The 25589-nt window shown below is 42.4% G+C and overlaps 1 protein-coding gene across 1 annotated transcript in view; it reads right to left on the reverse strand.

Moving 5' to 3' along the window:
* Window positions 1-25589, reverse strand: part of SV2C (synaptic vesicle glycoprotein 2C) — a 171882-nt gene that overhangs the window by 11169 nt on the left and 135124 nt on the right. The window contains exons 4-8 of the mRNA XM_056112502.1: window positions 15710-15843; window positions 14836-14925; window positions 9090-9200; window positions 8440-8528; window positions 2697-2861 (exon numbers count right to left, since the gene is read on the reverse strand). Of these exons, the coding sequence (XP_055968477.1) occupies window positions 2697-2861; window positions 8440-8528; window positions 9090-9200; window positions 14836-14925; window positions 15710-15843 (589 nt within the window). The remainder of the gene's footprint in view (window positions 1-2696; window positions 2862-8439; window positions 8529-9089; window positions 9201-14835; window positions 14926-15709; window positions 15844-25589) is intronic.

A 25589-nucleotide genomic window follows, 5' to 3' on the forward strand; every position in this document is an offset into this window, starting at 1 on the left:
AATGGAAAATATCAAGTGCTTTAAGAACTGTCCTTACTCTCATGCCTAATTGCATATGTCAGTTCCAAGTGTATAGTTGCCACAGACCAACTGCTTTAAAACAATCTTGTTTCAACCTATTCCAGGGTCCAGAATAAACACTACCTGAACCATAATATTACCCATGGAAGGGGCATAATAACGGCATGTTTGATGATGACCACTTCTCTGAAATGAAACTGGATTTAGAAAGGGCAAATACTTCTATTTTTTGAATGGATAATATATACACATAGTACATATTATACAAAATTCAAAATGTTGAGAAAGGTAAAAGTTAAGTGTTCACACATATATCTTCAAGTCGCTTAACTCCTTTGCCTGGAGAGAACCACTATTTTCAGTTCCCAGTTCCTCCTGCATGTTCCAAGGAACATTATATGAATAAGAAAGACACTAACCTGGCTTGTTCTCTGGGGAGTCTATCTTGGAGGTTATTCTGCATCAGTACCACTAAAGAGTTTCCTATCAAGATGTTGGAGAGCAAAACTAATTTTGAAAAACAAAATTGGCAATGGGATTTTAAATGTCCTTGAAAGACACACACACAAATTTGACCACAGGGCCCGGCGGGGGGGGGGGGGGGGGGGGAGGGGGGGGAGACGATAAATAGGGGATTAAGCCTTACATGTGGCCAGCCCTGATTTGATCACATGGAGCCCCAAGCATGGCCAGGTGCAGCCTTGGAGGCCTGTAAGTGCTTCCGATGACCTGGGGAGTCACCAGCACTGCAGGATCCGAGCAGCACCACATCCTCAGGTCTCTGCACTGAACTGCTTGACCAGTTGGCCAAGAATTGCTGGGAGGAGCCCAGACCTCCAAACTTTTCTTGGGAGCCTCCAACCTCAAATTCTATCACCTTCCATAATAAATGTTTTTAAAAGACTTGGTTTTACTGGTTGTATCACTATTATTAGTCATTATAATGCTAATTTATATACTTCATAATGACTGGATAGCCAATTTAGACTATTAAAAATATTATTGGAAAACGTGAGTCAAAGACACAGACATTTATTAGACACTTCTAAGGGAGAAAGGAGAATTTTTAAGTAAGTAAATAAGTTTTCACCCTAGCATTATAATAGAGTCCTGGCTCTAAGATTTCTGCCAAAAAACAAGTACAGTCTTGAGGCACGTTTTTGTGGGAGAGTGAAGGTGACCCTCTGTGGTCTAGATCACGGTCAGGCCTTTCCCGGAACTGCCAGTTCAAACAATTATCCCCACATTGGTCACTTTCCTCTTTCTGCCTCAAATCATGGATCCCAGGGAACTCTTTTTCATCTTTCCTAACTGGTTTTTGCCTTGAAAAATTGTTTGATTATTTTAGATTTTCACTTCGATCACACTTGAAATTTGGATTGTGTCAGAAGAATGATATAGACTATTGAGAACTCAGACCAGCAATGATTTTCTTGGGGGAAAAAAAAATGAAGATAACAAATAACCTTGTCCATCCCTTTCCTTCTCTGAAAGAATGAACCAGATCACTTTCATAAGCTTTATGCATTTTCTGCATTGAGCCACTGCAAATCCACACTCAATGAAAGAAATCTCATTTGCTAACTTATTCTCTATTTTAAACTTTTGTTTCATTTTTTTTTGTTTTAGTTTTTGGACCACACCCAGTGATTCTGAGGGATCACTCCTGGTTATCCACTCAGGAATTACTCCTGGAGGTGTTCAGGGGCGCATATTATGGGATGCTGGGGATCAAACTTAGATTGGCAGCACACAAGGGAAATACTCTCCCTTCTGTACTATTGCTCCAGTCCCACTTATTATGTGTTTTCAAAGTCCTTAATGGTCTTCAGTTGTAACTTAACTTTCTTTAGCTCATCTTTAGTTGAAGCTTTCTTAAACAACTGAACCCCAATTTTTAAAAAATAAACTTCTTTGTCCTTGGTCATGCCCAGCAGTGCTCAGAGGTTGCTCCCAGCAGTGTTAGGGAGACCATGTGGTACCAGGAATTAGACTCCAGGCCTCTTGTATGCAAAGAAGGCACTCATCACTGAGCCATCTCTTTGGAATGACTTCCAGTTCCTGACTCAGCACAGTGCAGGGAGAACTATAAATGGAGTCTTCTTTTCCAAGAATAGAAGGATCAGTCAGATTACAGCTCAGACTTCTCCAATTAAAAAACAAAAAAACCCATCTTATTTTCTCATACTTGTCCCACTTCCAAAGTCTCTTTCATAACTTTGTTTCTCTCTAGGTCTCTCTAAATTTTCATTGATCATTAGCAGCAGTTTTTTTTTTTTTTGAAAAGGGGCATTGTGCCACACCTGGTTTTACTTAGGGACTACTAGCAGTGCATAACAAACCACATGGTATTGGGGATCAAACTACGGTTGGTTCTATACAAGGCAATCTTTGCACTATCTCTTTAGTCCCCAGACAAAGTTTTTTTTTTTTAATGTAGGCGTACTGCTATTTATTCAGCCACTGATTAAGCTGATTGACTTGTGCATGAACTTCCCCCCAGACAAAGTTTTAAGAGAAGTAATGGATACATGTGTAACTTTTTCTCTTAAACTCATTTGTAAGCATTCATATTCAGGCTGACACAAAACAAAAGTAGGCAATAAAACTTGCAACGAAGGCCAATAATAAGAATTAAACTTTTAACAAATTAAGTTATTTCAAAGTTTCTGGACCTGCCATTGTCGTATTCCACTCCAGTATGAATCTGATTTTCCATTGTAAAATTAATACTGAAATTTGCATATTTCTCTCTCTGCACCTTTCTAATTAATGATGCATATTCATCCGACTGCAGATGTTTAATGACATCAGGGAACCATACAGACAGTCCATAGTACCTGCAGAGACAAGGAGAGGACAGTTTGTAAAGGCAACAAGGAACAACAAGGACCTCACAGACAATTTTAAAGATGGTGGTTTTCCGAAAAGCACTTCTGATTCTGACTGGTTTTTATAACATTCTAAATCATCAGAGAGTAATCTTAACCACCTTCTCAGCCCACAATGAAGCCTGCAAACATCAAGCTAGAGAGATGATCTGGGATCACCTGTGGAATTAAGTTCAATTAATCCCTGAACCCCACCCCCCCCCCTTTAGGGAATAAATGTACCTTAAAGCACTATCTTTTGTGATGAGATCCTATGGGATGTTTTTCTTATCACCCTAGCTGTGCCAAGGAACCTCAACTTTCTAGGTAGAAATACAACTTCTGTGCTCCCCAAACCTAAATGACCTTGTTCACTATTCCCCACCCCCCATGATGAGACTGCTAGCCAGGGGACAGAATCCCTTTTCCACATTGTTCAAGGCTGGGAAAGGAGTCATTCAGGTGATTATCTGAAAATCCACAGTCTCCCTCTAGGCCTTCGTTCTAACAGGGAACAGTTGAATTCCGCGGTTGTTCTTCAGTGTAGTAACCACTAACCACGTGTGGTTCCCAAGTGGTGCAAATGCAGCTATGCTGATGTACTGCAAGTACACAGAACCACACTGAAGATGTATGAAGAACAGAATGCAAAATGGGCCATTTCTCATTTTTATATCGACGTATGATGAAATGATGATTTGCAGATATAATCAGCTAAATAATTATTCTAGTCAGTTTCACCTGTTTTCTGGTTTTACTTTTTTTCATTTTCTCCAACTGTGGATGCCAGAAAATTTACGATGGTTCATGGGGCTACTTCTGTGTGGCAATGCTGCTGGGCAGCTACGCCTCCCTCTGCAGAGTCCCTGGGCCAGCAGCACTGACTAGAAACTCACATGACTTTCCTGGACCTGGAACATCAGAAACTCTGGCCGTGGAGGCTGCAGGTGAGAAGGATTGCTCTAGTTCAGTGGTGCTCCAAGTCTACTGCACATTGGAATCACCTGAACAGACCAAAAATACTATAGCCTGGATCCCCTCCTCAGAGATTTCTGGGGTCTAGGATAGTGGCAGAGTACTCATCCATAGGTGGAGAAAGATTGCAAATTACTGGTCTACTGCTTTGCTTAGAACTGCAGGTCTGTAGTCTAGTATGCAGGGCAGGAGCTGGCTCAAATGTGTGAAGAGGTCAAAGAACACTGGTCTAGCCCTCAAATGTATTATTAGGAACATAAGACGGACATTTGGAATTTTAAAAGCTCTCTAGGTGATTCAAATAAGAACAAAAGTAGTAGAACTAGGAAGCTCTGTTCTAGTTTTTCCTGTTATACTTGGTTACGCAGGGGGAAATGAGGCTATAAGCACAGGTAGACATGATAAGTTCAAGTTCCGGTCTTGTCTCTTACCAGTCATGTGACCTGGGGTCATTTATCTAATCCTCTTTTCCCTGTTTCTAATATAGAGATGATATAGCATACACCTTCCTGGGTGGCTGTTTAAATAAATGGGAGGTAAAATACTAGCACATAGTAAGTGCTTACTTACATAGTAAGTAAGAACTATGTAGTTTTTAACTGTCATTATCAACAGGATTCCCCAAACATCTTCATTCCAGGATTCTATATATTTCAACCCCGTCTCTTCATTTATTCATTGATCATAAGTTAGTTTGGTGTGTGTGTGTGTGTGTGTGTGTGTGTATGTGTGGTGGTTGGGAGGAGAGATGCAAACAGAGGGGAGTGATGAGGGAGAGAGAGAGGGAGAGTAAGATTGGTGTCTAATAAATAAGAAATGACTCAGAAAGGAAAGGTAACATCAAATAGCACTGCTTTCAAGGCAGACAGGAAAACATCTGAAAAATCCAAACAAATCACAAATCACAAATCATCCTGTTAATCGTTGATTGCCTCGAGCAGGCCCCAGTAACGTCTCCTTCATCCTAGCCCGGAGATTATATTCAAGGCTCTTTAGGAGAATGAGACCCATCATTGTTACTGGTATTTGGCATATTGGGTACGCCACAGGGAGTTTGCCAGACTCTGGCATGTGGGCAGGCTACATTCGGTAGCCTGCCAGTTTGTCCAAAGTAAGACCAAACATGATTGCCACTCAAAGCCTCTCTTGCAAAACACAGTACCCAAAAGAAGAGAGAGAGAACAAGGGGGAATACCCTGCCACAGAGGCAGGATGGGACGGGGGGGGGGGGATGAGGGTGGGGGGGGGATGCTGGGACCCATGGGGATGGATGACGGGCACTGGTGGAGGGATGGGCACTTGATCATTGTATAACTGAAACCCAAGCACAAAATTTGTAAGCCTATAACTGTACCTCATGGTTTTTCACTAATAAAAAAAGAAAAAAAATAAATACTAAATAGCTATTAAAAAAAAAACAAACAAAGTAGGAATGAGATAATAAGATGTCATAATAAGATGGCCGCGTGGTTCCGGGAGCTGGTTTTTATAGTCTCTGAGCCAGTTGGTGGGTGTGACCCCCGCCTACTGGGATTTGGAGGATCTGGGTGGAGGATGCTCGGCCCAAATCCGAGTAGGCTTGGAGATCTCGGTCCCGGAACCGGCGTGACTTTGTCCCTCTGCCAGTACCTTCATGTGTGCGGAGAGTGGTCTCAGCATGGTGGTGGCTGGTCCTGGAGGTCTTTGGCTGCCGGAGCCCTGGTCGGGGCGGGGAGGAAAGCTCAACCCGCTCCCCTCCAAGGGGCCCCGGCGGCGAGGACAGTCAGGCGCAGGGGCAGGAGACTGCACTGTTCTTCTTCTGGGAGCTGGTTTTTATAGTCTCTGAGTCTTGGCCGCTGATGGGATTACACGGCGCCAGGGGGCCAGTTGGTGGGTGTAAAAAATCCCAACAATGATGGAATTATCCTACTGTGGAATATCTATCATGGATGATGTGGAGGAGCTTCAGTTAATTGTCGAATGGATGCTGCCAACATCTACTGAATAGCCTCTCAATGATAGGTACTGTATGTGGTTTTCAGCACATCAGGGAGGAAATCATAAAGCTTAAGAGATGATCAGTAAGTAAAGAAGCAAACATATAAAATCTGGTGAGTATTATGGGATGCTTCACATCTTGAGAGATGGACTTTGAACTTGCTTCACTTGTCTCTTTGTGCCTTGCCAGTGTTCAGCACATAGTAGGTATTTAATCCATGCTTTATTTTCAGCCTGATCTTTCTTCACAGACTAAAGATTTTTCTAGAACTGAACTCTAAAATAGGACAAAAACTTAGCATATGCCCAAGTTACACAGCAGAAGGAGATGCCAGCTCTTTTTACCCCACTTTCCTCAGCTCTCTCTCTCTCTTCCCTCCCTCTCCCTCTCTCCCTCCCAATTTAATAGCACTGAGAAAGATGGATCACTTGAAATAGCTCCTTTTTTGTTTATTTTTATTTTTTATTCTTTGATTTTGGGGCCATACCTGGCGATACTCAGTGGTTACTCCTGGCTCTGCACTCAGGAATCACTCCTGGTGGGGCTCAGGGGGACCATATGGGATGCCAGGAATTGAAGACATGTTGGCTGCATGCAAGGCAAGCACAATGTCTACTGTACTATCTCTCTGGTCCCAGTTACTCCTATTTTAAGGACATTTAGAGGTGGAACTTGCATATAAAATGCTAGGTTATATCAAGTAATAAGAGTCAACTGATCTGAGAGTTGAGCCATGGGACAGCCAGGAGGGAGTGTGTTTGTCTTTCATGTGGCTGAACCAGGTTGGATCCCCAGCATCCTATATGGTCCCCCAAGCACTACCAGGAGTAATTCCTGAGTGTAGATCCAGGACTAAGCCCTAAGCACTGCTGGGTGTGGTCCCCAAACCAATACACAAATAAAGAGTTAAAAGAAAAAAGTCAACTAGGGGCTAGAATGATAGCACAGCAGGGAGGGTGTTTGCCTTGCACGCGGTCGACCCAGGTTCGATTCCCAGCATCCCATATGGTCCCCTGAGCACAGTCAGGGATAATTCCTGAGTGCAGAGCCAGGAGTGACCCCTGTGCATCGCTGGGTGTGACCCAAAAGCAAAAAAAAAAAAGTCAACTAATCTGAGGCTGGAGTGATAGTACAGTGGGAAGGGCATTTGCCTTGCATGCAGTCAATCTGGGTTCGATCCCTGGCATCCCATATGGTCCCCTGAATACTGCCAGGAGTAATTCATGAGTACAAAGCCAGGAGTAAGCCCTGTGACTCAAAAAAGCCCCCCCCCGCCCCCCCCCCGGAGTCAACTGATCTGAAGATATTGTTGAATATGACCTAAAGTTATACACCTGAAATTTTTAATTTTACAGTATTGTAAGTCAGTGACAAATCAATAAGATTTGATATGTAAAAAAATCAAACACAAATTAGGTCAAATGAGAATTGTATACATACATTCGAAAGTCAATAGATAAATTCTCACTTTTTATTCCTATCTCCTTTTTAATTGTTTGCTTTTTGTTTGGAGGCCATACCCGGCAGAATTACTCCTGTCTCTGAGCTCAACAATTACTCTTTTGGTAGTACTTCAGGGGAAACGAATGGGTTTCTGGGGACTGAATCTGGGTTGGCTGGGTGCAAGGCAAGTGCCCTACCTGCTGTACTATCACTCCACCCATCCTCACACCCTCTTTACTTAGATAACTTAATTCCTTTGACAACACTGTTTTGGAGCACCTATTACATAGTCATAGTGGGAATAGAACTGCTTAAAATCTTGTTCTCAAAGAGCTTCCCAAGGGAGCAAGAAAGAACTTTACAGAAGGAAGAACATGCTTTCATAAAAGGTAGATGGAAATATATGAATGCAAAATAATAAAGTGGAGAAGGGGCAAGAAAGTGCAGTAGGGGCTGGAGCCATAGTACGGATTGAGCGTTTGCCTTGCACACAGCTGACCTGGCATGCCATATGGTAGGTCCCCTGAGGACAGCCAGGATCAGGAGTTACCCCTGAGCATCGCTGGGTAAGGCCTAAAAAGAGAGAGAGAGAGTGAGAGAGAGAGAGAGAGCCACAGAGAGAGGGAGAGAAAGAGCGAGAGGGAGAGAGAAAAAGAGAGGGAGGGAGAGAGATTTGTGCAGTGGCATTGTCATTTTAAAGTTGTTCAGGGCAGGTGTCACTGAGAGGGTGGCCTGGGAGAAAGACCCTGAGTAAGTGAGGTGAGGAGATAAGCAGGCAGGGTCTGTGGGCAGAGAACAGTGAAAGGGCTGAGGTGGGCAGGGTGAGGCATGTTCAAGGAAGACCAAAGGCTTGAGGCTGCAGCTGAGCAATGAGGAAGGGAGAGCAGAGAAGTGGCGGTGGCAAAAGATGGGAGACAAATCCTCTGGGAACCATCAGATACCACATACTATTCACCGATTTGACAAGCTAGTTTCATGACAGGAGAAAAAAAAGATGGTTTGCAAAAACTTCAATTGTCAGCAAATTTAAGGTGACAAATATTCTTTCTCAGCAGGTTAACAGCATCAAACAGCACAAAAGTGCAGCAAGACTGGGAATTTCTGTGAGGAAATGAAACAATCTTACTCACCAAGGGGTGAAGGATCACTTACCCAAAGGACAGAGTGAACCAAACAATTGTGAGCTTGATTGTATTTTCCCTGACAGGGTAGTTAAAACATCTCATAAAAGTCAGCCAAATCTGTAAAATAGTAGAAACATAATGTTTTTTATTTTTAAATGCGGTTATCTAGATAATCACACCCCCAGTTACTTTAACCAAATTAATACAGAGTTATCTTTGGATGATATCCATTTAAACATAAATGTAAATGCTAATGACTACAAAAACATAAATATTGGAATTTTAATTTTAGAATGTACCACACTTGGCAGTGCTAGGGCCCATTGAGCACACCAGGCGGTACTCAGAGGGGTCTGGGGAGCCTGGAATCAAACTCAGGGTCTTACACTACTTGAGTTACTGGCCTTACTCCTGGAGTTTCCTTTGTTTAGCTTCTCAAGACCAGTGGACAAAGAATCAGGAATTCAGAGACACACCCACTACCACAACCCCTTGCTTCTCTCCTTCCTTCCCAGAGATGGGAAGCTCATCCCAAAGGGATTCTCTGACCTGCTTTTTAATCCAGGACACAGGGGGTCCTGGGCAAAAGGGCCTATGGGGCTAGTCTGGTCAACCCTGCCTCAGACTAACCTCAGATACACCAATTGGTCAGTAAGACAGGGCAGGTTGGTTACTTACTCCATACAGTTCCGTGCGGATCCGAACAAAACACCTCCTATACCAAGTTCCAGTGTCACTCTCAATTTCAATCAGTTCATCTATCTGTTTAGGGGTTTTAATTCTGTTTACCTGTAAAAGATCAATATAGCAAAAACTGCTGAGTCCTCCTCTCTCTGAAGGCTGAGTTTAAACTTCCAATATTTCTCTCTCTTAAGGTGTAATTGATCAAAAGCATTAATAAAATGTGGCCTATACCAGGTGGACAACTTAAATAACTTGGTATTTGATCAAGTACTTAATAGTGAAATGATTACCCCAAAAGTGTAGTTAACATCTCCCCATATCTAGTTATAATATTTTCCCTGAGATGAGGTCCATTAAGATCTACTCTTTCAGCAACTTTTGAACATACAACATGGAATTATTATCTACAGTAACCACTGTGGATGTCTAATATAGTCCTATGATGTTTTATTTTATGGTGTTTTTTTTGTTTTATTTTGTTTTGCTGCCACACCTGGCAGTGCTCAAGGCTCCCTCCTGGCTCTGTGCTCAGGAATCACTCTTTGTAGGGTTTGGGGGACCATATGGGGTTCCAGGGCTCAAACCTAGGTCTTTGTGTGCAAGGCAAGCACCCTGATCACTGTACTACAATTTCGGTCCCTGACTTTTTTTACTTTATAGCTTGGAACTTTTTACCTTTTGAAGCCCTTCATCCATTTCCCCTATCCCCATACCTACCCCAACTACCTATTTCTTCTCTTTATTATTTAAACAATTTATTTTCAAAAGAGCAAAAACATGTATGGTGTTAATCACTCCGTACATAGGAGACCATTGGCATTAATGGACCACATACACATATGAATGGTACCTAGAAGAACTAAAGGAGGTATGAACTGAGATGGGAACCAATTGAGAAATGGGGACGGGGAAGGGAAGAGCCAATGGTAATAAAATAAAACCGAAAGGACCTTTCTGAATCATTGCTACAAAAATGCAAGTGAACATATAAACTATCCATCGAGATCAGCTCCTCAGTTAAGAATTCTTGAGCTTGAACAAAATGTATAGGAATAGCAGTATGGAACCTACTCACTTGATGAATATGGGTCCTAAGCAAAGTTATTATATCAAACTTTTATTCTTAGAGCATCTCTACTAGCATTCTCTCACAGTCAAGTGACAGTAGCTGGTCAGCAAATTCCTCCAGGGACCATGCAATGAGGTCAAGAGGATGAGCCTCAACAATCAGCATCAACCCCAGTCCTCCAGTAAAAGAAGGTGAATAGGAGATGGTAGCCCAGCACCAGGGGCTGCCACTGTGATCTCTTTTAATTAGTCTTCTTCGGTCAAAGAAAAGATCCAAGAAACAGAAGTTTTATTGACAACAAAAAGAAAGAGCACTGGAAAGAGGGAAAAATGTTTAATGATTTCTTTCTGTGTCTGTCTTATCTGATCCTATGAGCTAACCTAATCAGATCAGGTTTTTTTTTTCTTAAAGAATTTGACAAATACTGTGTATGTATTACCTCTACCAGGGATAATGTTGAGAGATTTTCCTGATGACACCCAAAGTAGCAACTATATTTGAGAACCCAGATACCAAGCTGTCTTTCGACAATTGATGTAGGGACTTTTTGCATCTTTCACACCATAACGTGGGAGACTGTAGCCTCTTCCTGGGTATGTAATAAAGATCCACACATTTGATGAAAATGATGACCTTGTCATATGGTTTCCCCAAACACCACTAGGAGTTACTCCTGAGCACTAATCCAGGATTAGTCCATCAGCACTACTGGGTATAGCCCAATGCTAGAATCTTATGCATAAAGCATTCCAGCACCACACCTTCCACCAGAATATCTGTTTCCCTCCATTGTTGTCCCAGTGTGACCCTCCTCCTCCCCACCAGACATATCCTAGTTTACCCTCATCCCCTATCCCTGTGGTTAAACTTCCTACTGAAGACCAATTCTCAATTTCTGTTGTCTTTGGGTATTAATCCCCTCTTTTTTCTTTTTTCTTTTTTTGTGTCACATCTGGCAGTGCACAGGAGTCACTCTTGGCTCATGCACTCAGGAATTACTCCTGGCAGTGCTCGAGGGACCATATGGGATGCTGGGAATTGAACCCAGGTCAGTCGCATGCAAGGCAAATGCCCTACCCACTGTGCTATCACTTCAGACCCCTCCCTTCTGTTTCTTTATATCCCACATATCAGAGAAATCATTCTGTATCTATCCCTCCCCTGACTAATTTCACTCAGTATGATACTCTCCAAATCTATCCATCTACGTAGCACCAAATTACATGATTTCATCTTTTTTTATAGTCAAGTAGACTTGCATTGTGTCTATGAACCACCATTTCATCTTTCATCTGGTTTTGGACACGGGTAGTTTCTAGATTTGGGCTATTGTGAATAATTCTACAATGAACATAGGCATGAAAATATCTTTTCTGATAGAGTTTTGGGATCTTTGGGGTAGATGCTAAGAAGTAGAACAGCTGGGTCAAATGGAAGTTCAATTTCAAGTCTTTGGAGGAGTGTCCTTACTGATTACTCAAAAGACTGGACCAGTAACATTCCCACCAGCAGTGGATGAGGATCCTTTTCTCCCTATCTCCATGCCAACACTGCTTATTTATTTCCTTTGTTATGTGTGTCAGTCTCACTGTTCCTTGTCAAGCACTTGAAATCTGAAATGTGAATAAGCACCCAAAGATGCACAAAAGAAAAGAAAATGATGGCCTCACTTGATAAATAATCCATGCTGTTATTTTGTGATAGTCCAGATTACTAATCATAAATTTGTTTTTATCACTCAACATATGACTTTGGGAACTCTTCTCTACTCCACCTATCTTGCCTGTTTATTGACTGGCACCTAGGAGTAATAGGGCTGGGGCTGGAGAGATAGTCCAGTCGGAAGGGCATTTGTCTTGCATGCTGCAGTCCTGTCGATCATCAGTACTTCATGTGGTTACCTGAACCCCACCAGAAGTGAGCCCTGAGTGCAGAGTCAAGAGTAAGTCCTGAAAACAGCTGGGTGTGGCCCAGAAACAAACCGGAAAAGAAGTGACAGGACTGACACTAGACCCTGCAGCTGCAAACATCAAACACGATTTCAACAATCCCACACACAATGAAAAGAATCCGCATCAAATTCTGTATCAGATGGGAGAGACAAGTTGTTCAGGATATTAAAGTTGACCTGGGAGAGAGAGGAGATTGTCTGGATAAAAAAAATCTGAGTTGGGGCTTATGAAGAATGCTGTCATTTGGCATTCATGCAAAAGTACTTGGCGGGATCTCCAAGTAGGAAGACTACAGTGTTTTGGTCAACCACAAAGAATTTTGTATTCACGAAACATAGTGAATAATGAGCGTTGGACCAAATCAGTGGCAGTAAAGGCTGGAAAGTAATGGATGAGGATGAGTAATTTTTAGGACAGAGAATAAAAGGGTTAGTGATCATTGGATATAAGGAGGATAAAGGAAAAAGCAAAATAAAATTCTAGAGAGGCTCTTGCTGGCAGAATTCAGGACAAGACAGAAGCCTGAAGGCCCTTTTTTCCTTGCTGGGGAATCACTGGACCACTAGTGGGGTTGACAGTATTGCTTTGGAAATTAAATTACTGAACTTTCTTCCAGAACTTTCTTGCCAGGGATCTCAAGCAGTGGACTGTCCTGAGTGCTCAGGAGCATGTTGTGGCACATGGGGTTGAACTTGCAGACCTATGCTTGCGGGACAAGTTCTCTGAGCTCTCAAATGAGCCATTTTATGGTTCCCAATGTGTGAAGACTCTGAAGGTGATGAGTTCAGATTTAGAAAATAAGAATTTGAAGTCCTACAGTATGTAGAGGGATGGCCTCAAAGCTCTCATTGACAAGCATATCTGGAGTTTTAGGGATGGTTCATCAGAAAACAGAAGTGCTTGGAGTAGATGAATTCTCCTATGAGAGTGCTAAAGATTCAAAAGAGATGTTATGAAAAACAACAATATTTAAATAGGTGCAAAGAAAAAAAGAGTTTTATACACAGATATTGGAGAAATGAATGTAAATTCTCAGTATTGTACATCTAAAAGGAAAAAGACCAATTTGTCATGTGGAATCATATAATGGTTTTGAAAACCACATGTAAATAATACTCTCATCTACTTCAAAATGACAGTCCATGAAAGCCGTGTATAAATGACACAAGCAAAGTCACTGTCAAAACAATTTAGAGGTTACCCATTCTTTTGGAGTGTGCCAACCTTAGACCCACCTAATCTTTAAAGAATAATCTCAGCATGGCTCACCATGGGTAGACTTGGTAACTTAAAACAAGTGTCATTCCAGGAGAAAAACAGGTAAGCATGGCAGCAAAGCCCCAAAGACAGTCTTAGAAGGTCTTTGGTAAGAGATTTACGGGCATATGGCTGAGAATGGTTTGAGTTTCCAGATTATGTCTCAGATCCTCCACCTGATCCTTAATACTGAAGAAGAATCTACCCAATGGTTTTACCTCGATTCACAGTGAAGGACATTCATCACTGGTCTTCCTTTCTCCATTACATTGCATAAGTATCTGGCAGTGGCGGGTAGAGGGGAGGATGAGCAGGGAAGGGATTCCAAGAGGTGTTAGGAGGGCCCAGGGGTCACTCGAGAGAGTTGTCAGACTGGGCTAGTAGTTTAGAGCCAGGGCCTAAGACTGGTGTCGGTTGGGCCCTGTTGTACCAGGGGATCATCAGAGCCTCCCAATCAGTGCTCCTGGGTATCTGAGGTGACACTCAGCAAGACTTTCCCATGGTGCTGGGGACTGAACCTAGGTCAAATACATGCAGTAGGCAAGCATCCTATCCTGGGACTATCCCCGGCCCCTGCAGGAATATTTTTTACCAAAGAATAATTTTTATTAAAATAAGTAAGAATTATGAGGATCTGAGTAGAGGTCAGACTGAAGTCTATCTTCACACTATGAATAATAAATAAGATATCAAAGGACTCTTTCATCAGGGATTATTTTCACATATTTTGGGGACTATATTTGATATTTATTTATATTGTTATATAAATTTTAAATATATAAATTATATTATTTATATTATATTATTTATTTTAACTTAGTTGTTTTTAAATTTTAGGCGTTTGCCTTGTGCGCAGTCAGCCTGGCAGAGCCGGGTTCGATTCCTCTGCCCCTCTTGGAGAGCCCGGCAAGCTACCAAGAATATCTCGCCCGCACGGCAGCAAAGCCTGGCAAGCTACCCGTGATGTATTCAATATGCCAAAGACAGTAACAACAAGTCTCAAAATGGAGACCTTACTGGGCCCGCTCGAGCAAATCAATGAACAATGGGAGGGCTGTGTTCTTCAGTATGATTTTTTAAAAATATTTTTTAATGAATCACCGTGAGATACAGTTATAGATTTATACACTTTTGTGATTACATTTCAGTCATACATTGATCAGTACCCTATTTATATTATTTATGAAAAACTTATATATATATTTATATATATATCCCTTGTGACTGCCTGAAAGGTCCCAACTGAATAAGCACTTTCAGTGTCGTATGTGACTGCATATGACAAAAGATTTTAAAAAAATCAATTAACAAAACCAACAACCAAAACACGGTTCCTACTAAACCATTCCATGAATTTACTTTTTATTAAATTAGAGTTTCCAAAAATGATTTGGAGATTTTAGAAATAGGGTTCTGGCTCCTGGCCTAGAGAATTTACTGGGGATCAAGAATCAGTACTTACAGTGAAGACCTTCTCAGGCTGACCCCGTGCTCTCATGTTTGTATCATGAATTAATTTCAGAATCATCCAAGCCTCATCGTGTTTTCCAACCTAAGAAACATGAGAAGACAGAGAAGTGCTAGGAGGCAAAATATTAATATCTCCCAGTTACCATCTTGTATTGTCTGATCAAATGAAGTACAATTGTGCAAAATGCTTTTAGTACCTCCCAGTGGTATATATGGTCTCCTTGAACATAATGAACACACCAGCAATTCAATGGAAGTTCTTGTTACTAGAAATAGCACTTTTAGATGGTAAAATTTCATTCACAAATCGAGAGGCCATACTCTCTCTTCCTTGAACAAAAAGTTACTTGAGGAAGAACATGAGTACTTCTTGACCATGAGGCAGCTTTTTCACATGCTGCTTGTTTTATTTATTTCCCTTTTTATTTTCTTGGGCTATGGGGACACACACACTGGTTCACTCTTTGTACTCCTGGCACTGTGCTCAGGACTCCCTCCTAATGGTGCTCATAAAACTCTCAGGAGTGCTGAGGATAAAACCAGAGTCAGCTGCATCACAGGACAAAAACCTTATCCATATATATATCCATATATATATCCTTATCCATATATATAAACCTTATCCATATATATATCCATATATATCCATTGGATATATATATATATATACATATATATATAATATAATCTCTCTCGCCATCATACTGCTTGTTTAAAGCCAATCTCCATGAAACTAAACTTCCCCGAGTTTCATAGAAGGAAGGCAACATTTATTTCCTTGAGAGGCATAGGGACTTTTCTAGAATTAACAAGGACCCCCTTCCCATCTATGGGTCTCCGTGAGTATCTGTAGGAGCAGACGTCACCTCCAACAAGAAGCGTGGGCTTTCGGGCATGAACGTGAGGGCCACCACGGAGGAGACACAGGGGAGTGCGCAGACGATCACGAACACACGCCAACTGTGGAACTGGTAAGCTGAGCCCATGCTGAAGCTCCACCCTGGAAAAGGAGAAGGTAAGAGTGAGGGTAGAATCATCCTGGGCTGCCTGCTAGAAAGGCAGGTCTTTGGTCATGTGGGCGTCTCCACTTGAACTGATGGATCAACTCTTCCCAGCCACAAAGAATGGGTATTTGCCACACATAACTGCCCATGTCAGGCCCCAGGGCAGTGACTAAGGAGGCTGGAAGCATGTCAGGGTGAAGATGGTGGAAAGTAGGGAGAAGGTGCTCAAAGTAAAGGGGGCCAGGACCAATGCACAGCTGTCTATGTGCAAAAAACCAAGTTCCAAAGGCTGAGATGAATGGAGTTATGACAATTTTCATCTAAGAGATGGGTGAACTGGTGACTTGTGTTTGCTTTCCTGTCTTGCTCTGATCTCTTCCCCACTCTACTGTACCCCATCACCTGACTCCCTAGCTTCCAGAAAGAGAACACAATCTGGAGAATGGAGGGAGGGAACAGGGTCTAGGATATTTATTTCTCTTCCTTTGGCTGGTGGGGTGTTGACATCATCCAGAATCTTCTCCTAGAGACACCACTTGTGTGCTGCTCCCCTTTCTCCTGAGGCATTCCACTACGGACACCATGGTGCATGGCTATTCAACTTCTGAGTGTGGGGACCTGGGACCACCCCTAACTGTGCTCATGGCTTACTTCTGGCTCATGCTCAAGCATCATTCCTGGCAGTGGCAGGGACTGAACCAGAGCTAGACTCATCTAAGGCAAGTGCGTTAACTCCTGTACTATCTCTCCAGCCCCTGTAATTCTTTTTTTAATGATCCCCTCTGAGGGTGTCATCACTTTCCTGCCAGCAACCTGAGCTGTGCCATGATTAAGACTCGGCAGCCATGAAATGACTCCAAATATACATCCGGCAATAAAGCAGAGGTTCCAAAGTCATTCAACTGAGCAGCTCTTTTCAGAAAAGTGATCACTCAGCAGCCCTTTGGAAAGTCTCCTTTTAAAAGTGAACAATCAGAAAGTGAACCCCTCAATTACACCTGAGGCGACCGCCATCCCACCCTCTGGGTCATTCCAGTGGCCCCACGGTATAGTATTGCCCACTTTCGGAAACACTGTCGTAGATCAAGAGAATTTTAGGTTTCTAAATAGTATTTTTATTATAACAAATAGAGAAGCAAATTGCATTTGCCAATAGACAGCCCTTTAGGAATGGAAAGAAAGCCAGCACACAAACATAAAATCATTGAAAGCAAAACTCAACATGATTTTTTGGTTTGTTTTATTTTTTGGCACTTGGGCCATCCTGGTGATGCTCAGGGTTACTCCTGGCTCTGCACTCAAGAACAATATGAGGTGCCGGGGATCAAACCCAGGTTGGCAGCATGCAAGGCAAGTGTCCTACCTGCTATACTATTTCTCCGTCCCCTCAGTAATATTTTAAATGGGAAATAATGAGGCCTCTCAGATCTAACTGAAAAAAATAGATACTTAAAGAGGCATGGACAAATTACATAAGATTTTTTTTTTTTGCTGAGTGTGGGGGTGTGGGGGTGCAGAGGGTGGTAACACCTAGCTGTGCTCAGGGAATCACTCTTTGCTCTGAGTTTAGGGATTACTCCTGGCAGGACTTACGGGATATGTGGTGCTGGGGATAAAACCTCAGCTGATCACATACAAGGCAATTGTCCTACCTACTACAGTATGGTCTGGCCCTTGTCAGGCCATTAAATTTTTTAAGTAATGTGTTTATAAGACTGTGAATAAAAGTCAACAAGTCTCTATACCACCTGCAGCTCTTACAGTGTGTGCAGGAGAGCATATTAATTGCTGTTCACACAGAAGCCTACCAGAGAGACACCGGAGGAACCATTACATTCCTGAACTGCACGTGAAAATCTTTACTCAGATCTAGGACAGAATCTTACACCTCCAAGACCTCATGTCTTTGTGTTCTCTCTTACACTCAGAGTCTGATGACAGAGCTATCAGCAAGCACCCATACATGCCACATCAATCTCCAATGGCTCAACATTCCCTGTGACATTAATACAAGAAAGTTATAAGGATTGCTAAATTAACTACATCAACATTAAGAAGAGATGTTTAGGATTAGAGCTCAATGGACCAGTGCATAGGATTTGCATGCAGGAGACCTGAGTTTAATTCTCAGTACCACGTGCTCAGAAGTGACCCTTGGAAGTGCTCAGTGCACTGTGCTCATGGCTTACTTTCTCTTGAAAGTCTTGAGAAATGCCCCTGCAGATGCTTGAGAAAAATCACAATATCATGCTCTGGATTATAAAGGGACTAAAAAACTAAGGGGTGAAACAGTGATCACCAATGATCACCAATGAAACAGTGATCACCCAACAGTGATCAGCCAGGCACTCAGGACCCGTTCCTAAGCTACACTTTCAAACTAAGTGAGCTGCAACTTAAACCACAAGCTTCAGGAAGTAGAGAAACTCAACTTGGCCTGAAGGGCTGGCGTGTGAACCCCGCTACAGGCAGCTGGGAAAGCGGGCGGATGCTTTAGGACACTGATCTGCACTCAGTAAAATGGGTTCTTTTCAAATGAGACCTTCTGTTGGCACCTTGCCTTTTTTTGTCTTAAAAAAAAGGATTTCTTTGTGGGCAACGGTTCTAATTGATTTCTGGACTCTGCTAGAAATACCCATTAAAATGTCATATTGAAAAATTTATCTATACAGAATGTAAATTCCATGCAAGGAAAGACCTGAATAGGAGTGTCAGTGAAAGCAGATACTGTGCAGTGCTCACCAGTGTGTCACTAATAAGGGTGCGTGTGTCTTGCAATGATAAGCAAGGCCACTTACAAGCCTGGAGATAAAATGCATTATGACGACACAAATCCTTTCCATAGGGTAGGCCTGAACCTACCAATTAGTCAAAATTAAATAATTACCATATACTTAACTTGCATTTAGCTTTTTTTTTTTTAACTTTAAACAAAGAAAAATCCAACACCTAACCTTTGTAAGAACCCCAATCCTAGCCCTAAACCTACTACTGACTCTGACCCAATACTAACTCTGAGACTAGCCTAAGGCTAAACCTAACAACTAGCCAAAATTTAACAATTGCCCTATATTTAACTTTAACCTTTATTTTTAACCTTCGCACACACTGTCCTCCCGTTGTTCGTCTATTTGCTCGAGTGGGCCCAGTAACGTCTCCATTGTGAGACTTCTTGTTACTGTGTTTGGCATATTGAATACTCTCGGTAGCTTGCCAGGCTCTCCAAGAGGGGTGGAGGAATCAAACCCGGCTCGGCCAGGCTGGCTGCATGCAAGGCAAACGCCCTACCGCTGTGCTATCACTCAGTTCTCATTTTTTTAACCTTATAATTATAAAAACAGCCAAACCTAAAACCTAACCTTACACAACACCTAATCTTAAAACTAACTCTAATTCAAATTCTAAATCTAAAATTCAACCTAAATTAAACAATCACCCTATATTTAACTTGCATTTTTAGCTTTGAATATAGCCTAATCTAACGCCTGACCCTACAGAAATCCAAAACCAAACCCTAGCACTGATCTTAATACTAAACCCATCCTATACCAACTTTGACCCTAGATCATACATACCTAAATCTACCAAATGGCCTAAATTTAACCACTGGCCAATCCTTATTTTTTATTTTCATGTTATAAACAGCCAAATCTCACAAAAACCTAACCGCTACAAAAACCTAATCCTAACCCTAACACTAGTCCTAATCCTAATCCTAACCATAGCCTTGCTGAAACCTATTAATTAGCCTAAATTTAACAATCAGCCTATAAATAACTTATATCCTTAAATTTAAATACAACAAAAATTAAATACAACAAAAACCTAACCCTGACAGATCACTAACCTAGCCTTAATCCTAATCCTAACCTCAATTTATACTAACTTGGACCCTAGTCAATGCCTAACCCTACCAATTAGCATAGTATTAACAATCGATAATTACTTGATCACTTGATCACTTGACATCCCATTACTCATTGATTTGCTCGAGTGAGCCCCAGTAACGTCTCCATTTGTCCCTGTCGCATGCTAGTGTAGCCCAGTGGTGTCTGCTCGATCTAGGAACATGAAGAGCCTCAAACTGATAGTTCAGGGTCTTGATGAAGAAGTCTGACCATCTCATAGGTGGGAAGCCATGCGATGTTTTGGTGTCCTGAGGAATTTAGTCGGTAATGGCTCTGGTGTCAGTGAAAGCAGTCATCTCCAAATCGCATTACGTGTCCAGCCCATCTGATCTTTGACGCCTCGGCAAAGAAGACAGTTTCCCTGATTTTTGACCATTGACGGTGGTCAGAACTCCGGATTCTTTCTCTCATTTGAGTGAAGTGTGGCGCTCCAAGCATAGCTCTTTTGATTCCTCTTTGGGAGACCCGAATAGTGTTCTCATCCTGTTTTCCCAGGTCTCTGAGGTGTATGTTAATGCAGGAAGAACAGTGGAATCGAAGAGATGTGCTCAGAGCCGGAGGTTCTTTGTCCTCTTAGCTATTTCTTTGATGCTCTTGCAGGCATTCCAAGCCACTCTCTTCCTCCTGCGCAACTCAGGTGCCAGGTCATTCGTCATGTTGACTTCTCAACCTAGGTACACATAACTGTTGCAGTTGGAGATGTTCATTCCGTTGAGAGTGAATGAAATGTCAGAAACGAGACCATTTTCAGCTGTAGTCCAACCTTTCCACACTCATGGTCAAAGTCGGCCAGCATTTGTGCCGCTTGGCTAATGTTTGTTGTTATTAGAATGATGTCATCAACGAAGCGGAGGTGGTGTAGTTGGTGACCGCCTATCTTCACTCCCATTCCTTCCCATTCCAGTCATTGCATGATGTTCTCGAGGGTGGCACTGAAGAGTTTCGGTGAAATGGTATTACCCTACCAAACCCCTCTCTTGACATGGATGATCATTTCCTTGTAGAATGGTGAGATTCTGGTAATGAATCCATAATACAGCTCATGGAGGATCCTGATGTATTGAGTTTGAATGCCCTGTCTGGCTAGGGCTTTTATGACTGCTTCCGTCTCAACAGAATCAAAGGCCTTCTTTAAATCAATGAACATTAGACAGAGCAGCATCTTGAACTCCTGAAAAAACTCAATGAGCTTGGTTATAGTGTGGATATGGTTGATGATGCTGAATCCTTTTCGGAACCCAGCTTGCTCGCATGGTTGTCCTTTATCTAGTGTTCTGCTAATCCTATCCAGGATGACGACAGACAACAGGCAGATCGGGTGATAGTTGCCAATGTCGTGGATGTCTCCCTTCTTGTACAGTAGTACAGTCCTGCTGCTTTTCCTTTGTAATGGAACCTTGCATTCAGGTAGTGTATGAAGAGCCAAGGCAGTGTATTGATGAGTACTGATGGCAGGTTCTTCAGGTGTTCGGGTCTGACCTTGTCTGGGCTGGGTGCTGTTCACTTCTTTACTGAAGAAATGGTGGATTTCAGAAGGGAGAATGCTGGGAACGACATATTCATCCTGCAGAATTTGGTATGTGGGCAGGTGGATGTGGCTATCGAAGAGATCCGAGTAGAAGTCATGGATAATCTTCTCCATTGCCCTTCTGGAAGATGTGATAGATCCTTCAGGACATCGGAGGGCAGCCATCTTGGTCTTGTAGTTGGCAAAGGACAGGCAGGCATTGCGAATGCTTTTCCCGGCTTCTGCTGCATCTGCCAGCACTGCTGCTTTTCTCTCTTTGAGGTCTTCCTTTATCGCTTCTCTGCACTGCTTTGCGAGCTCGGATGTTTGCTTGCAGTTGCTTGAGGCTTACGCCAAGCTACATTGGCAAATGAGCTCAAGAGTTTTCGAAGACGGACATCTTTTTGTGGCTCTCTCTCTCTTAGTGTTCATTGCACAATCATGGAGTTGCTGACCTAGTCGATTGTATTCCTCGTCAATGTTGTCAATGACGGCATCTTCCCATGTTGCGGCAATAGTGCCAAAGAGCTCCCAGTTAGTGGTCGTTCTGGGAGTTCTCTTCTTAAACTTTGCAGCCCTTTCTCCCCGCTCTCTGAAGTAGAATTTTGCACGAAGATGATGGTGGTCCAATCCCATTTGGAATTTTGGGACAACAGCAACATCGGTCAGACAAAACTGTCGATTGTATATGATGTGGTCAATTTCGTTGTGGAACCGTCCATCAGGAGACTCCCATGTCTAACATTTAGATTTGGCCTTCTGGAACTTTGAGTTACCATGGATGGTTTTGGTCGACATGATGAACTCAGACAGTCTCTCACCCTGTTCATTCCATTCTAGGACATGGGTCCTGATGTGGAGTTCTTCAGCTGATCTTCTCAGTCCTATCTTGGCAGTAAAATCACCTACAATGATCTTATAGAAGATGTGGTCTTCTTTATAGAACTTCTCCAGCTCCATGTAGAACTTCTCAATTTCTCCTTCATCGTTAATTGGATGTTGGTGCATAGACAACGAAGATAGAAACTGCCTGCAGTGAGCCACATCTATTCAAGTGTAATTGTCCGATTCGGGTTGTTAGGCATTCGAATGAATCAACGCTTATGGCCAAGTTTGTGTTGACAAAGACACCAACACCACTGACGCCTCTTTTGTCACATGTTCTGAGGAACAATTCTTTTTCAGTGTCGAAAATAGCGTGATGTGATTGATGCCGTCTTGTCTTGGTCAGACCAATGATATCGTACCTGATCGTTTGTGCTTGTACCATCAGGTCCTCGATGGATGCATCCGATGCCAGCGTACGTGCATTGAAAGTTGACACTCATTTTTATCCTTCTTCATTTTGACAGCCTAGTTCGTTTGGCCTTGAGATTTTATCAGCCTCTCCCACCTCATCCTTCTTAACGCTGCTGTATTGGTGGCTCTTTCAGGGTCAGGGGAATGAGACCCATTGTATTTACTGGTTTTGGCATACGAATACACCACAGATAGCTTGCAGGCTCTGCTACCTCCACTACTCAGTCACTGCCATGCTCCAGGACACTTTCTGGACTACACAGCTATTTTGCATAAGACACCTAATACAAGATTACCGAACCATATTTGATAGGGTTTAAATATGGTTTGAACCATGGGAACACCTGCAAGGGTGATTAGACGCCACTCTAAAAACTTCTATCCCTCTCTGAGAGCCTGGCATGCTATCGAGAATATCCTGCCCGATAATTACTTAAACTTCCATTTTAACTGGAAGCTCTAAAAAATACAATCTTTTTTTTAAAATTTTATTGAATCACTGAGATAGTTACAACCTTTCATGTTTGGTTTACAATCACACAATGATCAAACACCCATCCCTCTACCAGTGCACATTCCCCACCACCAATATCCCTGGTATACCCTCCCCCCTTTTCCCACCCTCCCACTGCCTTCATGGTAGGCACTATTCCCCATTCTCTTTCTCTACTTTTGGGCATTATGGTTTGCAATACAGATACTGAGAGGTTATCATGTTTGGTCCTTTATCTACTTTCTGCAGACATCTTCCATCCCGACCGGTTCCTCCAGCCATCTTTTTCTTAGTGATCCCTTCTCTATTCTAGCTGTTTCTTTTCCCCTTTGCTCATGAGGCAGGCTTCCAGTTATGGAGCAATCTACCTGTCCCTTGCATCTACGATCATTTGGTGTCAGCCTCATTTTATGTTGAAAAACCCAGTATTAACCTTTACACAGTTCCTAACCTAACCCTGAGGCAAATCCTAATCCTAAACTTAAATTTATACTCACCCTGACCCTAGACTAGCGCTAAAACTAATGATTCGCCTAAATCATACAGTTTCCCTCTACTTAATTTCTTAAACATAGTAATAATTTACACAATATCTAATCCTAAAAGTAAAACTGAAAGTATCAGAGACTGCTTAGAGGTTTCAATCACACCTTTAGGAAACAAGGCCAAGTCAATATGAATAAAAACCTCCAGGAGAGAGTTTCAGGGTTAAATCCTAATTGCATGGCAGTCATCTGTCTCCAGGAGTAGGCCCAAGAAATGAGCTGATCTTTCCTGCCGGATTCACTTTCTGACCTTTGCTCCTACACATGGGATGCATACAGTAGGGGTCTAGAGTGAAGGGATTTTAGACTGTTCCTTGCTGGGTCTGACCTGTGATTCAATTCACAGGTGTTCCCAGAAGCAAATTTCTGGAACTTAAGAATGGACTTATTTTTCCTTGTTATTCTTTCTGCAGTATCTTTTGTGGTGTTCCAAATGTGCAAAAGCAAATGAGATAACCTTTGCAGAAAGGGTTCCGAGAGTCAGCAGGTTAAGATTCATTTAAATATGTTGACTTTTAAATTCTATTGAGAGAAAAAATAAGTTCAAGGGCTTAAGAAAATCTGATAGTATAAAATGCATATATCTGCTTTAAACAAAGGTTCTTTTGGATTTTCTTTGGTAGAAAGACAGTAATGTAATATTAAAACTATAATAATGTAGGCTAATTACTCTTGTCTTGGGGGCCACACCCAAGGATGTGCAGGGGATCATGAAGTGCTGGGCATAGAACCCAGGACTCCTGCATGCAAAATATGCACATCAATCCTTTCAATGATATCCCTGGCTTCATTCCAATTCAAATTTTATCAAAGATTTTTATAGGAAGTCCCAGATGGGGTAGGTGCCGCATCCTGCCTCCCCCAGATGGAACCCCGGTGACCAGAAGCCTCTACAAGCATAGCTCGAGTATGCGGGAACTAGGACTTTTTCTCCAAACTGCCGGGACCTCCCCAGCTCCCAGGTAAACTCTGATTCCGGAAGTCATGCCCACAACCTGCCCCCCAGTGCCATCTTTACAGCACACAGCCACAGAGAAGAAAGGCCACGTGGGGGGCTGGCTCCACAGCTCCCGGAGAAGACACCAGGTTCCAAAAAGAGCCGAGATCACCGGGAAGTCCCAGATGGGGTAGGTGCCACATCCCGCCTCCCCCAGATGGAACCCCGGTGACCAGAAGCCTCTACAAGCATAGTTCGAGTATGCGGGAACTAGGACTCTTCCTCCAAACCATGCGGCCGCTTACGCGGCCTCGCGTCATCTCCGTATATACAAAGTGATCAATGGGAAGTAAATCATCCAACATTTCTCCCTGAAAATCAGGCTTAACTCTTATACAAAACACAACACCCAATATGAGAGCGAGAACAAAAGGGAATGCCCTGCCACAGAGACAGGGTGGGTTGGGAGGAGGTGGGGGGTTGGAGGGATACTGGGGTATGCGGTGGTGGGAAATGGTCACTGGTGGAGGGATGGGTATTCAAAATAAATAAATTAATTAAAAAAAAGATTTTTATAGCAGGCTAAAATATAGGACACTCAAGTTTAGACTATATACAAATAAAACTTGATCCATAAATGCACGTACATGTAGCTCATTATCCTATATGTGGCATAGGTTCACATCAACTATTTTATAGCACACATAGGCTTTCTATTTTATACTTTCTATTTTATTTATTTATTTATTCTACTTAATTAATTAATTAATTTATTCTATTTGTAAAGGCCCTCCCGTTGATCGTCGATTTGCTCGAGCGGGCCCAGTAACGTCTCCATTGGAGACTTTGTTGTTACTGTGTCTGGCATATCGAATACTCTCGGTAGCTTGCCGGGCTCTCCGAGAGGGGCGGAGGAATTGAAATATTCTATTTATTTATTTATTCTACTTAAGCACACTTTCTATTTTATTCGCATATATATTCATCTGGGAACTGGAACATAGAACAGGGGTTAAAGCACTTTCCTTCCATGAGGCTGAACCTAGTTCAATC

This window comes from Sorex fumeus, unplaced genomic scaffold (assembly GCF_029834395.1).
Source record: "Sorex fumeus unplaced genomic scaffold, SorFum_2.1 ptg000018l, whole genome shotgun sequence".
NCBI lineage: Eukaryota > Metazoa > Chordata > Mammalia > Eulipotyphla > Soricidae > Sorex > Sorex fumeus.